General features: G+C 60.2%; 1 protein-coding gene across 1 annotated transcript; it reads right to left on the reverse strand.

Annotated features, from left to right (window-relative positions):
* Window positions 1-282: 282 nt before the first annotated feature.
* Window positions 283-14198, reverse strand: LOC105810016 (potassium channel subfamily K member 17-like). Its single transcript, XM_012643928.1, has 5 exons — window positions 13797-14198; window positions 10744-10858; window positions 5559-5719; window positions 4986-5160; window positions 283-942 (listed from the first exon to the last, which is right to left on the reverse strand). The coding sequence occupies exons 1-5, from the start codon at window positions 14070-14072 to the stop codon at window positions 632-634; spliced, it is 1038 nt and encodes a 345-aa protein (XP_012499382.1). The 5' UTR covers window positions 14073-14198; the 3' UTR covers window positions 283-631.
* Between the last annotated feature and the right edge of the window lie 1689 nt (window positions 14199-15887).

Here is a 15887-nt window from a genome sequence, read left to right on the forward strand (position 1 = left end):
GAGTGAGTTTATCTGGAGGGTCTCTGAAGGTATGGGGGGCCAGCAGTCCAGTCCTCAATCCATTCTCACTGGACAAACTCACTTGGGGAAGGGGTGGTTTCCTTCTGTAGGCTCCAGTCTCAGAAGCTCTCTTTGTCTCTGGGTGTGTATGTCAATCAGAATTAAGTTTGGTTATAAGCGACAGAAAAATCCAAATGATAGTGTCTTAAATGAGATGTTTATTTCTCTCTCACATAAGTGAAATCTGCTGGTATTCAGTCCAGGTTTGTTATGATGGCTCTGCAGTCATCAGGGATCTAGGCTCTTTCTACTTATTATGCCACTAGTTGCAAACATGGCCCCTACTTCATGGCACAATACGGCTGCCAGAGCTCCAGCCACCATATCAGCATTGCAGCCAGCTAGAGTAGGGAAGTGGGAAAAAGGGGAATGGCTTGCCCCATCTGAAAGTCACATTCCATGTCACACAGGATACTTCTCTGTATATCTTACTGGGCAGAATTTAATCATATAGCTGCACCTAGCCTCAAGGCAGGAGAAAATGTAGTCTTTAGTCTGGGTAGTCATGTGCCAAGCTTAAGATGAGAGGTCTTGTTACTGAGGCGGAAGATCGAGCAAATACTGGAGTAAACTAGCTGTCCTTGCCACAGTGTGCAACCTGAGCAGAGGGTTCTAGATGCTGTATGATTCCGATAGACCCCTCTAGACAGCAGCCTTGCTGTGGGGAGTGGGACTCCGGCTCCCCATCTGGGCCTTGCTGCCAGCTTCGGGACTTGAAGTCCTCCTTGGAGCTGTGGCGATAGCAGGAACACGCTCCTCCTGGCATCTCCAGCAGGGAGAGGATCAGTTTGATGATCAAGGCCAGCCACGCCATCCCAAAGAGAATCCACAGGGACACCGTGTTCTTGTACCACAGCGGGTACCACCGAGAGGGGTTCATCCCTGGGGAAGAGCCGAGGTCAGAGGATGGAGGCCTGGCAAAGTCAGGACCACATTCCCCAAACAGAAGCGGCAGCATGGCTGAGTCACATGAGCAAGCTGAGGGGCCAGCGGGACAGAACATGGGAAACACACACTGATCTGATTCCGAGTCTCACGGTCACCTCCCTAGGAGTCCAGGAAGCCTCCCTGGATTGGTGCTTGGGCTTGGAAGCTGTATTTCCTCTTTGTCTTTCTGAGGGATTCTGTTTATGCGCTGTCCCAGTGGTTCTCAAAGTGTGGTCCCTGGACCAGCAGCATCAGCGTCATCCAAGAGCTTGTCAGAGATGCACATGATGGGGTCCCCACTGCAGACCTCTGACTCAGAGACTCTGGGGCGGGCCCAGCAGTCCGTGCTCGAACACGCCTCCAGGAGACTCTGACGCCTGCTCTATCATTTGTCTGTCTCTGTGTTTGGTTTTCTCACGTCTGCCAGGAGGCAGCGTGCTGGAGCCAGGGGGTTTAGGAAGAACGGGTGAAACCGCTGGGGTACGAGTCCTGCCTCAGTTCTCAGGAGCACGTGATTGCTATCTGTCTGAACACCCCTCTCCTGTGAAATTCCTGCAGGGGAACATAATTGCTCCCGGGGTTTTTAGGATGAAGTTCCAAAGCCTTACCTCTGCAGCACGCCTCTCCCTCTGACTGCCCTGCCGCTCTTTCCCCGTGCATATCTGTCATCCTTCCTGCCACAGGCCCTTTGTGATTGCTGTCCCCTCAGCTCTGAATGCTGTTCACTTCCAATTCCTGTTGGCCCGGTTACCTCCCCTCGTCCCGCAGGTGACTCCCTCAGCTGTCAGGTGGAGACGGTAAGGGCCCTCCTCCCGCGACTGCCGGGGGACCACACGGGCTGATGCAGCTACGGTGCCAGGGCTGACAGCGCCCAGACCCGTGGTCGGTTGGTTGTTTTACTCCCATCAAATCCCGCAGCGCGGTGCAGTCCGTACTGGGTAACAATGGCTGGGAAGGGCAGACGGGGTCGCTGTGTCTTGGATAACACTTGCCATGGCACGCTCTGTCTGTAACTTACTTCCCTCCCTGGGGGTCTGTCTTGCCTCCCTCGTCAGACTGGGGTCATTCAGAGGGTGGAGATCTGCCCTCCCGTTTCCTCCACCTGTGCCTCAGCGCCCTGCCCCGCCTGTCTGCTGCTCGCCCTGTCCCGCTGGCCCCCAGACAGCCTCTCTGTCCAGGCCCCACAGGACGGCCCCTCTCTTGGACCCCCGCTGGGGGTGAGGCTGCAGCCCATTGCTGAGTGCTGCTGTGGCGGGAGCTGGGATTGGATCAGGCCGATTGGGTTACGGGGCCACAATTCCGCTGGCGGCCGCAAACCAGATCAGTGGCGAGCCAGCTCCCTGGCCCTGCCACCCGCCGGCTGGGCTTGCTCCTGGTCACGGAGGGGAGCCCCCTTTATTTCATTTTTTAGCTGAAATCACAAGTGGCAGGAGACCCGGCAGCTGGCAAGGCGGACTGAGCCGCAAATGCAATTGGAGGGAGCGAGGGCTGTGGGCCCGGGAGGAGCAGGCGGCTGAGAGCCGGCGCCGCGTTGCTGGCCACGGCCTTCGGACAGAGGAGTGGCTGTGACGACAGCGCCCTGTGCCTGCCCACGCCCAGGGACCAGGTGGGGGCCTCGGCTTTCCCACTGAAGAAAGGAGCTGACCCTGTTGCTGGAGGACAAGGAAAGCTCAGAGATTTCAGGACCAGGGGTGGAAGATTCTGGAACATGGTGGTGTGAGGAGCCCTGGCTTGGGGCTTTATCCTAGACTTGCCCTGACTTGCCCACTCATGACCTTGTTCAACTCCCTTCCCTTCTCTGGGCCTCAGTTTCCCCATCTGTATAAGAAAGAGCCCTTGCAGATGAAGCAGCGAGGCTCTCAGTGTCGTCACTTGCCGTGAGGCACTGCGATGGCCGCAGAGGGACGCAGCGTGGGCAGCAAACCTCTGGAGAGGTGGTGAAGGGGGCCGGGCAGGCGTGGTCCGCATGGGCAGCCCCTCTGGCCTTAAAGGGCCCTTGCGGTGGGCCAGGTCCCCCCAGTCAGGGTGTGCTGGCAGGGGCTCTGGAGGCCTGTTCCCACCCTGCTGCTCCCAGTCGGGGGCTCACAGGTGGCAGGGACCCTGATCAGCCCTCCTTGGAGACTGGCTGTGCGATGTCACCACCTCTTCCCTGATGATGGCTGAGGCCTTTCCTCCCATTTCCAGTGCCCGCGTCTAGAGAGGGCTGCCCCTCCTCCCTCTGCCTGCCCTGCCCTGCTCTGTCGCGGGGACTGCCAGGCCTCAGGACATCCTCATGGAGATTCCCACCGACCGCACCTCGGCTTCCCCAGACCAGCCTCCCAGGGAGGCTCCTGCAGGACCCGTCAGACCACGCGGCCCTGGGCTGAAGCCGCTACAGCCGCCAGAACGGTATTTCTGATATTTACGGTGGCTGGAACGCAGCGTGGAAGGGAGAGAGCTCAGATTGGAGAGGGAGGCAGGGCCCTCGGGGCCTAGTTATGGATTTTGAACTCCATCCTGAAACTATGGGAAAACAATGAAGCTTTTCAGAAGAGCTCGGCAGGTGACATGATAGCCTTTATAATTTTTAAAAGTCATGGGAGCTGAGGGGGGTCAAGGAGAGAGGGCTCTGCAACTCCATGGGTGCCATCTTCATTATGCTCTGTGTGAATGGCAAACCTATAGGGTCGTGCAGTGCCCAACCCGTGCAACTGTATGCAACAGCCTTGCCTGGACAAGTGAGATGACAGAACAGAGAAGAGAAGACAGATCCAAAAATCATTCTCTGAGCTGTGCGGGGGGCATATGTGGCTCTTGGAGCAGCAGGGCTCAGCTTTCTCAGACACCTCTCTCTACTCTGAGAGTAAAGAACACGCCCCAGGTAGAAGGAGTTCCTTCCAGAACAAGAGCCCTCCTCCCAAGATTAGGGAGCTCAGGAAGCGGGTAGCACGAGGCCCCTAGCACCAGGCCCCCTTTCCTGGGGAAGGAGAGGTTCAGGAAGGGTTCCTTGCACACAGAGGCCAGAAGGCACTGAAGGGTCTTAGCAATCACCTCATTTTACAGACCAGGACACTGAGACCCAGAAGAGGGACATTTTAGGCCGTCTGGAAAGGGTATGAATTTTGGAGTCAAATAGATCAGAATTCATATCTCAGAGCTGTGCAATCTTGGGCAGATGGCTTGGCTTCTCTGAGCTTCAGCGTCCTCGTCAGTAAAATGAGGGTGACAATCTGCTGAGTTAGCAGTTTCTTGGGTAAAACTTCCTTTCAGTGTTGCAGGAGGGGGTCCGTCGTTGAAGGCGTGAGGAGGAGCAAGGCCTCCTCCCCACTTTAGGGCCACGGGGTCAGAGGGAGGGTACAAAGCCCCCTGAGGCCAGGGTGGGAGAAGAGGGGGATGATGAAGCTGGGCTGGCTCAGCCACCCTTGACGCTGCACGGGATGTCCCTCCACTGCCACCTGCTGGGCATCCGCCTCAGCTTTATCATGCAAGGTTAGTGGCTTCTGGGGCACTTGTCTTGCCCAAGCGGGGCAGTGACCGCTGACTAAACCCCGCCTTGGGTCCTCTGGACCACGAGGCCCTGTCTTGCTGGCCCTGCTGGCACGCAGAATTTGGCTGCCAATCCTTTTCCAACGGGGCTCTGGGGAGGCTGGGGTTTCATGAGCCTTCCGGACTGTGCCGCTTGACCCCGAGGGCTGTGACCTCCAGCCCAGGAGCTGTGGGATGGGCTGGCACTCCCCGGAGTGGGGGAGTGAAGTGGGGAAGGGAGACCTGGGGCGAGGACGGACAGGGGAGGCGGTCAGGGACTCCCCTTATCTGGAGCGCTCTCCGCACGATAGGGTGGCCTGTGGCCACGTGAGGACCTCTCAGGGCAGGTCACGATGTCAGGAGCGACCTCAGCCCATCACACAGCACAGGCGGGCAGGGCTGTGTCTCTGCACCACGGGAACAGGGAGTGGGAGGTGGAGGCAGCTGAATCTCCGGATGGCCCCTCCCGCCAGCCCGCCCGCTGGGGGCCTCACCGATCACGTAGTCGCCGAAGCCCACGGTGCTGAGGGTGATGAAGGAGTAGTAGAAGCCCTCGATGTAGCTCCAGCCCTCCATGTGGGAGAAGAGCAGGGGCGGCAGCAGCAGGAAGAGCAGGAGGCCCGAGAGGAGGGCGCCGGAGCCCACCAGCCACCGCACCTTGCTGGGGTCCTGCGGGTGCCCACAGCAGCGCAGTGCCTCAGCCACGCCCCAGCCCAGCCCAGCCCCGCTCCCGCGGCCTCTGCCAGCACCTGGGGGCCGAGGGAGCAGGCAGCCTGGGGAGTCGTGCTGGGGGCAGCTAGCGCTTGCCCCAGTAAGAAGGGGGCTGCCCAGGGCCCCTTCACCCGGTTTGTGTTCTGCAGGTTTCTGGCCAAGAGCCTGTGCCCTCTCTGCCCGTGTCTTTCCTGTCTCCCAGGCCCCACGCGGTCTCCACCGCGGATGCCCCTTTATTACCCAGGACCCCACCCTGGCCAGGGACGCCCCAATCCCTCCCATCCCCACCAGTAACCCGGCTTCCCACGCAGCCCTCACTCTCGGAGGAGCCCACCCCTGGCTCCGGCAGCCCTCACCCGCCCAGCGCCCCCCAGCCTGCGGGCGCAGCGGTGCACTCCCTGCTGCATGAGGTGGCCCAGGCGGTTGAGCACCACGAGACTGAGCGGGATCCCCACGAGGGCAAAGAAGATGCAGAAGAGTCGGGCGGCCATCGTGTGGGGGCTCAGGTTGCCGTAGCCTGCGGGGAGAGGGGCCACGCAGGGGCCTGTCCAGACGGCCCTGCCCACTCGCCCCACACCCCCTACCCCCGGCCAAGCCCTGGGGTCCCCTTCTAACCCACTCGGATGGGCACCTGGTCCTCGCCACGCCCGTGCTTTCCTGTGCCAGGCGCCGAGCAGAGGTGCCGTGCCTTCCTGCCCTCGATGCGTCCTCACAGCCGCCCTCCCACATCCGGATGATGGGCCAGTTTCCAGGTCGGAGGGAGAAGCTCTGGGAGGCCACGTGGCCCGCATGAGCTTGAACCCGCCGAGTGTGAGGGTCTCATCTTTCCTCTCTTTGTTTCCTGCCTCTCTGGGTGGGCAGAGGGATGCGGGACAGGGACAGGGAGGGGACAGCCTCCAGCTGCTGCACCCTGGGGCTCCACTGCGCCGTCCACGCTGAGGCCACGCTGTCTGCGGGCTGCTCCCAGCCACAGCCGAGCACGGCGGGGCACTAAAGCGGCTGTCTCGGCCCAGTGCGCACCTCCCCTTGCAGACAGCCTCTGCTCGGGGCTCCCAGGGCCTGTCCAGGACGTCCTCAGAGCTGCACTGCCGTCTGCGGCTCTTCCTGCCCAAGCCTCCTTCCTTTCCTCTCCCCTTTCACGGGTGTCAGACCCGCCTGCAGCCCGAGGAGGCTTTTGCCATCTATTCCTGCCCCTTCATCCTTCGAAGTCCCCCACCCAATGTGTCTCTTGCACGTCTGTCTCATTCTGTCTTGACATCTGATTCCCGGGGGACCCAGACTAACACGCCTGCGCTCCCTGCCCAAGCCCTGTGGGGGTGGGAGGCAGAGACGGGGCATGGGCTGGCCCGAGCGAGGGGGAAGATGGGGCAGGGGGCTGGGGGAGCACGAGATGTTCACAAAGGATTCTGTCGGCCCGAGCATTCTGTCTCTCTGCCTCTGTCTCTGACCTCCTCGGTCACTACCGCTGTCTCCTCTCTAAAATGCAAACCTGATTAGACCATTACCCAGGTTGCAACCCTCCATTAGCACCATGTCTGCTGGGGAAAGTCCAAACTCTCACCCGGCCTCTCTCTGAGCCCCACCTGTGCCCCCACTTTCCCACCCCAGTCACACCCCTGCCCCATGCAGCCCCCAGGCCCTCTCGTGGCTCTGCGCCTTGGAACATGACTCCCCCACTGTGAAGAGGGTGTGTCTCCTCTTGCCCACCGTAAACGACCCTTCCAGTGTCCCACTCTCCGGTGGAGGGGCTCCTCCTCCAGGGCTCCCCCAGCACTCTGCCCAGCTTGGGGGCACCCGCACTGGGTGGCAGCGATTTGTTTCCGCGTCTGCCTCCTCCGAGTGTGCTGAGCCCCTCAAGAGCAGGGGCTGGGTCTTAATCATCTTTGCGTCCTCGACAGCTGGCATGAGATCTGCCCCTTGGCACGTGCTTACCCCGCGTGTGTGTGTTGAGTAAGGACAAGTATGAATGTTGAGTGACTGAGGAAATGCATGAATGAATGTGTAAGTAAACGGACAAATGCCTCCTGCCCCGCCCCATAGCACCGCCTAACCTTCCTGCTCCCTCAGAAGGGGTCAGTGCACGCGCACTCCCTACACTCACCTGTCCTGTATTGAAACTGGTGGTTCACGTCCCTGCCACCTTACAGCCGGGTCCTGAGAGAGGCCAGTGCAGTACGAGTCCAGAGCGTGGGCTTTGGAGTCTGATGCACTTCCCAGGTTTGAATCCCAGCTCTGCCCCTTGCAGGCTGTGGGACCTTAGGTAAATGGCTTGACTTTTCTGAGCCTCTGTTTTCTTGTCTGTAAAATGGGGATGTTGGCATCCGCCTACGGAGTGTTGTGGGGATGAAATGAGGCAATGGAGGTGTGCTGTAGATGGGATTGTGAGCCCTCGAGCATCTAGTATATACAAAGTGCTAAATAAACGTTTGTCGCCTGAATGAATGGAGGAATGGTGGAACTCCACTGACCTGGCTTCCTGTGTGAGGACCTCAGAGGCCCCTTGAGCCCCCATGCTTCTCCCCCTGCTGGCCTTTGTAGGTGCCCCCCCTCTAAAGGAAGGGATTCTCCTTTCTGGTGGCATCTGGGGAGAGGTAAACCCCTTCATTTCCATCCCTCTCTCCTCCAGCTGTGGGTCCCTCCCAAGTTCCATACTCTGTCCCTGGGGTTCTTTCATTCAGTTCTCACCAGTGGGATGGTGGCACTTAGATGCCAGCTCTGGGAGGAGCCCCCGGAGGCCTGCAGCTTGCTACAGCTGACATTAATGGGTTTTTCTCCTCCCCATCATTCTCAGTCATCCCTCAGGTCAGCAAAATCAGTGGACGTCAGTGAAGCCCTCACCGACCTGTTGAACGCTGGGTAGCCACAGCCCCCTCCACACCACCTCTTGCTTTAGCATGTCTCCTGGCTGTCCGTCTGTACCTTGTTAGGAGCTCTGGGCGCCCTGCAAGGCCTGCATGGCTGGGCTCCTCTGCACTCTCTCTGCACTCAGCCCTCGTTTCCAACTCTCTCCAGCCACCTGGACCTCCTCACTGTTCCCCAAACACACCAGCCACACTCCTGCCTCAGGGCCTTTGCACTTGCTGGCAGGAGGGTCTCTCCTCAGTTGTCTGCAGAGCTTGCTCTCTTATTTTGCTCATGTCCCTGCTTCAGTATTACTGTATCAGCGAGTCATCCCATGGCCACGCCATCTACAGTAGCCCCATCACTACGAGACCCTCTTAACTGGCTTTACTTCCCTCTAAGCCCCTCCCACCCTGATTATTATCCTCGCATCTGTCTGTTTACTGCGTGTCCCCTCACCCTAGAATGCCAGCTCCCCAAGGGCAGGGCTTGCTAGTTTTGGTTACTGTTGCATCCTCAGCACCTAGAACACTGCCCCACACGAGTGACTCTATTTATTTGCTGAATAAATGGATGGACAAATGAGTGAATGAATAAGCACGCCAGGGATGCGGTTTATAGATGATGAATGCTTTCTGGGTCAGGCCCATCCTGCTGGCCCAGAAGTATCTGTGTGCCTGTCAGACTCTGTTTCATTTCAGCGCTTGGAAAGTACGGCCCGTACAGGGTGCTGGCCCCAGGGCGACGGGGTTGCCAAAGAGGCTGCCCTCTGCTGTGCCTCTCAGATACCCCTTCCCTCCCTTGTGGTGTCCCAGATGTGCCCCGTCTCCCTGCTCCTCCTGCTCCCTCTGAGTTCCCTCCCTGTACATGTGTGTGCATGTGTGTGTGTGTGCATGTGTGTGCATGTGTGTGTGTGTGCATGTGTGTGCATGTGTGTGTGTGTGTGTGTGTGTGTGTGTGTGAGAGAGAGAATCACAGAATCATGAGCTCCCCTACTGTTCAGCCCGCAATGGCTATCTCCTTGCTGCTTAGGCTTCCCACTCCATCTTGAAAAACCCTCCCAGGGCAGACACTATTGGAAACAGCAACGCAGTCCCCTAGCTGGGTTTCAAATTCCAACTCTGCCGCTCACCAGCTGTATGGCCTTGGGGAAGTTGCACAGCATCTCGGTGCCTCAGTTTCCCCATCTGTGACATGAAAATAGCAAGACCTATCCTTGGAGGTTGCCATATGGACAAATTGAGATCTAAAATGTCAAAGTGCCCAGCACAGTGGCTGGCACAAGAAGGCCGCAGGTCTATCCTATTGTACTGTGCGTGTGGTGGGGCAGGGTCCTCCTTCCTCCGCCCTCCTCCCCCTCAGAGGTGGCTGAAATTGGGTGGAGAGGAAGGAGCAGGGGAACAGTCCAGGCTGGGAACGGCAGAGACGAAAAGAGACAGGCTGCGAGACTCCGAACTCGCTGGGCCAGAGGCACAGGCCTGGGGCAGAGGGTGTGGGAGGTGTGGGGGTCACAGACTAAAGGTCCCCACGCATCTGGGAGGCCTGGCCCACGGTAACTGTGCTTCAAAGTCACCACGCCCTGGAACTCAATGCACCCTGTTCAAGTGCATATTTAGTGGAATTCCTTAACATGGCAGCGTTTATTGAGCGCCCACTGTGTGCTGGGCCTTGTTTTAGACCCTGGGGATGTAACCGTCCTTCCCCGGACTCGGGTCCGTGGAGTCTGGGGGCCTCCCAGGCACGCGTGTCTCGAGCGTTGCCCAGCTCCTGTGCAGCCTGAGATCGCTCCCAAGGAGCACCGGCTGATTAAGACTAGATGGAAAGTCCTGTGGGTGCTCTTGCCTCACCCCACCCTGGGGAGGACAGAGGCTGGGATGCGGTGTCATGGCCACAGGACCCAGCCTGGCCAGGCGCTGGGAGGCGATAGCCCGAGTCACCGGTGGTGTCAGCCTGCCACCTGCTGGTGAGTCCGGTGTCACGCAGGGGCTGGGGCAGGGGGCCGGGCGGTGCGGGTGGGGGCCTGCCTTCCATGGTTTCCTGGGTTCCAGAGCTGCAGGGATCTAGCCTGCTCTTCTCCCTCTCCTCCAGCAGCCCCCAAGCACCCCCCGGCGCAAGTTCTGTCTCAGCTGTTCTGCGGGGCAGGGCTAGCCCAGGTGTCCCTGTGTGTGGGGAAGATGGCGACGTGAGCTGAGGAGAGGCCTCTGGGAGTGGCCTGCTCTTGTCTGCAGGCAGGGGCATGGGTGGCCGCCTCCCCGGGGCTGAGGATAGGGTGTCCAGAGGCTCTTTGGATTTCTGCCCCTTCCTCCTTTCCAACTTTCCCCTCACCTCTCCCAGCCACCGCCCGGGCTCGGTGTTGGGTGGGCTGGGCTGAGGAGACGGGATGCTTGCAGCACCCACAGGCATCTTCCCTGCTGCCTGGAGACCTCTGCCCCCTGCAAGGCCATGTGAGGCAGAGTCCCCTAGAGCACTGCCCCTCAAACCTGAGCGTGGCACACGAACCCCCCGGGAGTCAGGGTAAAACGCAGAAACCGACGCAGCAGGTCTGTGGTGAGGCCCAGGACTCTGTGCCCAGGCAGTGTCCGTGCTGCAGAGACGCACACAGTGTGACGCGTACATTCATGAGGCCCAGGAAACCCCGCCAAAGGACGACCAGCCCCACCGCCCCTCAGGGGGAGGCCGCTCGCCCCAGCCCGCCCTTACCGATGGTGGTGATGGTGGACACGGAAAAGAAGAAGGAGCCCACGAGCTCCCAGCGCCCCATGCTGGTGGTGTTGCTGAGGAGGCTGGCCCCGTTTTTGTACGCTTCGACGATGTCCTGGGGGAGAGGCTGCAGTGACCACCAGGCCCTGTGGGGTGACCGTGTCCCTGCACCCCAACACACACACACACACACTCATGCACAGTCCTCACAGTTATCTTCCATCCCAGTTTGGCCAGCACAAGGAGGTCCTACCCTTCCAACCATGCATTCCAGGGGCAGCTCCTTGCCCTCTCTTTACCCCAGAGCCCAGGTCAGGATGGGGTCTGATAGCTCACCAGCCGGTAGACCAACCATTGCTTTTCTGCCCTGCACACTTCCATTCCTGCAACAAGCACTAGGCCAGGCATGACACGTGCTGCTTTTAGGGGACACGAAGATAACAGAGACACGACCTAAGCCCTCAGTGGTACAGAGATAAACTTAATTAACTCTAATATGATGCGCTCAGTGCCATTTTGGGCGTTAAGGAGACAGTACAGCTGCACAGTCCTGGGCAAGTTACTCAACTTCCCTATGCCTCAGCTTCCTTACCTACAAAATGGGAATGCTAATAATACCTACTTCATAGACTTGTTGTGAGGGTTAAATGAGGTATTGTGTGTAAAGACTTAGGGCAGTAGCCAGCACATGGTAAATGTTAGCGGTTGCTATCATCGTCATGTTGTAGGAATACGGGGAAGAAAGGTGTTCATTCTCATGGGGGTAGGAGCAGAGGCTTCATGGAGGAGGTGATGTTTCATGGGATCTTCCCTGAGGGCCAGATAGGATTGCTTCTGGTGGAAGCACATCTAGGTAGGTGGGACAGCAGCAGCAGAGGCTCAGAGGTGAGGAGTGTGGACTCCTAGACCCGGGAGACTGACAGGTGGTCGGGGCCAAGCTGCGCTTGGCTCTGCTGTGGCAGGGCTGGAGCGGCAGGCTTCATCTAAGGTCACTGAGCAGAGGGGAGGCAGGGTCAGGTTTGTCTGCCCTGTGGCAGCTGGCAGTATGGAAGTTTGGCAGATCAGAAGGGGTAGACTCTTGCAGGGATGAGTGACAGAGAGGGCCTGACCTGAATGCTGGCACGGAGTGTTTCGGAGGAACAGAGAGGAGATATTCAGAAGCCTCTGGCCCCATTTGGTACGGGCAGCATATGGGCCTCGAGGGAGGCATCCCAGGGGATTGAGAGGGCGTGTGGACGTGGAACAAACGTCAGAGACTTGGAACAGGTGAAGGAGCAGGGCTGGGAGGAGGAGGACTGCTTGCTCTTGGCCTTGAGGAATTTGAGAAGTTGCACGAACATGTCTGGTACTCAGAGGAAGATCTGGGCTGGGCACCACCTCCTCATTCCTGGGGATGGCTGAAGCCACAGGAGGGTTGAGGAAGGGGGTGAGAGGGGATGGAGTGGGAGGGGGTTAGAGGGAAGCCTACGGAGAGGAGAGCCTGGCGGGGCACAGGTCCACCCAGAAGCAGTACTCATGGTGGCTCATGGCCCCAGCTTGGGGCTGTGTAGCCACGTATTCCTATCTAACCTGTCTGAGCCTCAGTTTCTTCACCTCTAAAAAGGGGATGATAATAAGAGTGCCTACCTGTGAGGGAGGTGAGCATGGACCGAGTTAGTATGCCTAAGGCACTCAGCACCGTGCTGCACGGAAGCATTGACTGTTATTAACATCATCAGCATAGTCATCATCCCGGGCCCAGGCGCCAGTGTCAGACAGCCTCAGCAGCAGGGCCAATCCGATGTACTAATATTTGCAGAAGTTTGCAGGTAGCGGGTGGAGGAATCACTTTACATTCCCAGTGGAGATGGCTCATGCCCCGCCTAGCTCCAGACCCTGCCAATCGGCCTAGTTCCAGGGTGTGTTCAGAACACCATCTTCTCTCCGCTCTCTGTCCCTTCCCACCCTGACATTTCCCCGCTACCTTCTGGGCACTGGCTTTGGGCTGGAGGGCCTGGGGCACCTGGACTGCAAGGCAGAGATTCAGGGCTGGCGCGCAGCCGTCTAGGCCGGGGTTCTGGGCTCTTGGGGAAGGGGTGCGGGCGCCGAGCCAGGGCCTGGGACGTTAATGCATCCGCCAAATCGAGCAGCTGCCAGTCTGGCATCTCCTGGGTCGGAAGAGACCTCCGTCCCTCCATTCGGGATGCCCCGCGCCAAGAACCCTGCGCTGCCTGCTCCACCCGCCGAGTCCCCACCCTCTGAGGGGTCGGCCCTGGGAGACCTCTGCCTGCTCTCCACCCGCGCCTTAAGCCCTTCCCGGCCCCCGCGGCTGGGGCGGCGCACCCAGCCCTGGGCGTCCGGAGACTTGGAGCAAGGCGGGCTCGGCCAAAGAGCGGCCGGGCGCGCCCCGCTCGCACCCGGGTCTGCGCACCGCGAGCCCCTCTCCGCTGCGAGGCCCCAGGCAGCGCGCCCCGGCCCGTCCGCCGCCCTCCAGGACAGGCGCGCCCTCCCCCGGGCTCCTACAGTGGTCGCGCCCTGGGCCGCGCTGGTCCTTAGCCCTGGGCCAGCGCCCCTGCCGTCCTCGCCCCAGTTCGCGTATTCGCGCCCGGGTTCGCGCCCTGGGAGGGCCAGGTGTGCCCTTCCATTCTCCGCCTTCCGCCCGACCCCAACACAGCGCTGCGCCCGGGTGCGACCCGCCGCCTCCCGCCAGCAGACCGGACGCTCCCCTTCCTCGTTCTCGCTCCACCTGGTCGGCCCCGCGGGCTTCCGGCCCAGGGAGGCGCGCCCCTGTCGTCCTCGTCCCCACATCGGACGTTTGCGCCCCGAATCTGTCTCCCGACGGGGCCGGTCCTGCCCTCTCGCCCCTAAAGGAGGACTCGGAACACGGCGCCGCGCTGTCGCCGGAGCCGGGTCCTCTCCGTGGGGTGCCGCCGCCGCTCCCTCCGGGGCCGCGCAGAAACACCCGCCCCGTCGTGCCGCCTGTGCGCTCCCGGCGGTTCACGGCCCTCTCGTCCTGGCCGGTGCTCCCACGTTCCCCCTCCCGCCGCGCCGGGCCAGCCCCGCTCGCCCCTGACCCGGATCAGCGAGTCCAGCGCCGGGCCGTCCAGACACGTGAAGTTCCGCAACAGCTCCCACTTGTCGCGCTGGAAGCTGCGGCTGGAGTCCTGCGCCGCGCGGCCCTCCAGGGCCCAGAACACGCCGGTGCCCAGCGCCAGGTAAGCCAGGTAGGCGAGCAGCAGGAGCAAGGTGGTCGGCAGCGGGCAGCGCTGGATCCTGCCCTTGGGCGCCGCCCGGGCTCGCGCTCGGTACGTGGCGGGAGAGGCAGGGAGCCCGCGCCTGCTGGGAGCCATTGAGCAGGACTGGGGCGGGAAGGAAGGACCAGGAACCCAGCTGGTCTCTCCTCCAGCAAACGCCTCCCTGGGCAATTTCCCCCCTGCAGAGGGGACTACCCTGTCCCACCCCGCCTTGGGATCCAATTCTAGGGACAAAAAGAGGCTCTGAGTGTGCGCATTGGGTCCCGCCTCAAATGTGTGTGGAGTGCCCACCCCCCAGGCCCAGGCCAGGAAGCAGAGGGCTGCTGGGTGGCCACAGCCCTAAGAGGGAAGGGGCCCAGAGCCCCCCAGCATTTCCTGCAGTGAACAGTGGGAGGGACTCCTGGAAACCACACTCAGGGGGAAGAGAAAGTGGAGGCCAAGTTTATTGTCTCAGGGGCCCTGCTTAAGTCCTTGGACTCTGGGGCTGTCTCCAAGGGCTTGCTGTCTGTCCAGGCCTCCCTGGATCTCCCACACCACTGTTCTTTCCTTTGTGTCCCCCAGAAGAAGGACCCCAGCTGATTGCAACTTGCCCATGAGCTTGGGCGGCAAGGGGAGCCTTAACCAGGGGGCTGTCCTTTCCCTGCTTCTGAGAATGCCCCCTGAGTCCCTCCTCCCCCCAGAACGGAGGAAGGGTCCAGGGTGTGAAGAGACTTCTCTTGGATATGAGAAAGTCCTGTGTGTAAGCTGGATCCCTCCTGCTGCCGTAGGTCCTTGCCGGCGTCTCCTGCCTGGAGCCTCCTCCCTGCACAGCCTTGCCTCAGTCCTGTCCAGAGCATGCAGCCACCCACAGGCCTTCTTGCTGTTGGGTGGTGGGGGAGGTCGGGGCCGGAGTTTCCAGTTCTTGGTGAGATTGAGCCGTGGGATGGACTGGTCTAAGTCTCTCCTTCTGGCCAGAGATGTTGCAATCAGGCCTGGAGAGCACATTCCTAAGGGAGGTCAGACCTCCACGGAACTCATTTTCTGGAAGGCTCCTGGGATCTGCTGGCTCTCTGGCTTCCCAGGGGTGTCTGGAAAGGCTCTTAAGAAGGCAGATGCCCAGAGGGAGTGACGAGGTCAAGGGGGTACCCTGTGGGGGTCAGGGGAGGCCAAGTCCAGGAAAATGACAGGGGTGGGGGACGCCCAAGAAGTCCTAAGCCTTGTTCAGCCCTAGACCTCTAGGCAGGGGAGCCGGCGAGCTTTGAGAGGCTGCTGGCCTGCCCCCCAGTGGAGAGCTTCCTGAGGGCAGATATCCTGTTTTCACTAAGATTGTCCCAAAGTCTGTGCCCAGCCCCCTGCCAGCCACTCCCCTGGGCCCTCATCATCTCCCGGGGTCTGTTCCTGTCATAGCATCTTGGGTGCCGTCTTGGGGCTGCCTCTCTACTTGTCTAGTTCTCCCACGCGACTGAAGGCACACCAAGGGCAGGAGCTTCCGCTGCTGTGTCCTCAGAGCCTGGCACAGTGCCTGCACATAGTGGGGGCTTGGCAAATGCACACTGTGCACATACCAAACGAGACAAAAATGAAGTCACCCTTTGTTGTCTGTATAAGCTCTCCTGGGAATGGAGATCTGGCCACAGTGACCCACGTTGGACTTGACTTTTCCAGGTTACCTTTGAGGCGAAGGGGTGACAGGGGCTCTGGAACGAGGGCGCGTGCCTCAATCCACACACACGTCTTTCACCCTGTCTCTGCCTCTCCCCTCTGTTACTTTCTTGGACACACCTGTGTCCTTCCTCTCTCTGGAGTGCTCCTGAGACCAGCCCTGGCTGAGAAGTGAGTGGGTGGGGAGGGGAGGTAGCAGGGCAGGAATCCAGAGGGCATATAGGGTGGGCTGGGGAGGATGGGAGGGGTGGCTGGGGCCCCTCAGGGGCC

Source organism: Propithecus coquereli, unplaced genomic scaffold, assembly GCF_000956105.1.
Source record: "Propithecus coquereli isolate 6110/MARCELLA unplaced genomic scaffold, Pcoq_1.0 Scaffold1013, whole genome shotgun sequence".
Classification (NCBI taxonomy): Eukaryota; Metazoa; Chordata; class Mammalia; order Primates; family Indriidae; genus Propithecus; species Propithecus coquereli.

Bases quoted from the DNA above. Each gene is read 5' to 3' on its own strand.
- LOC105810016 (XM_012643928.1), bottom strand. From the start codon at position 14,072: ATGGCTCCCAGCAGGCGCGGGCTCCCTGCCTCTCCCGCCACGTACCGA. The intron at 10,859-13,796 runs GTCAGGGGCGAG...CCTCTCCCCCAG, and splicing joins CGCTGGACTCGCTGATCCGG to GACATCGTCGAAGCGTACAA. The intron at 5,720-10,743 runs GTAAGGGCGGGC...CTCTCCCCGCAG, and splicing joins GTCCACCATCACCACCATCG to GCTACGGCAACCTGAGCCCC.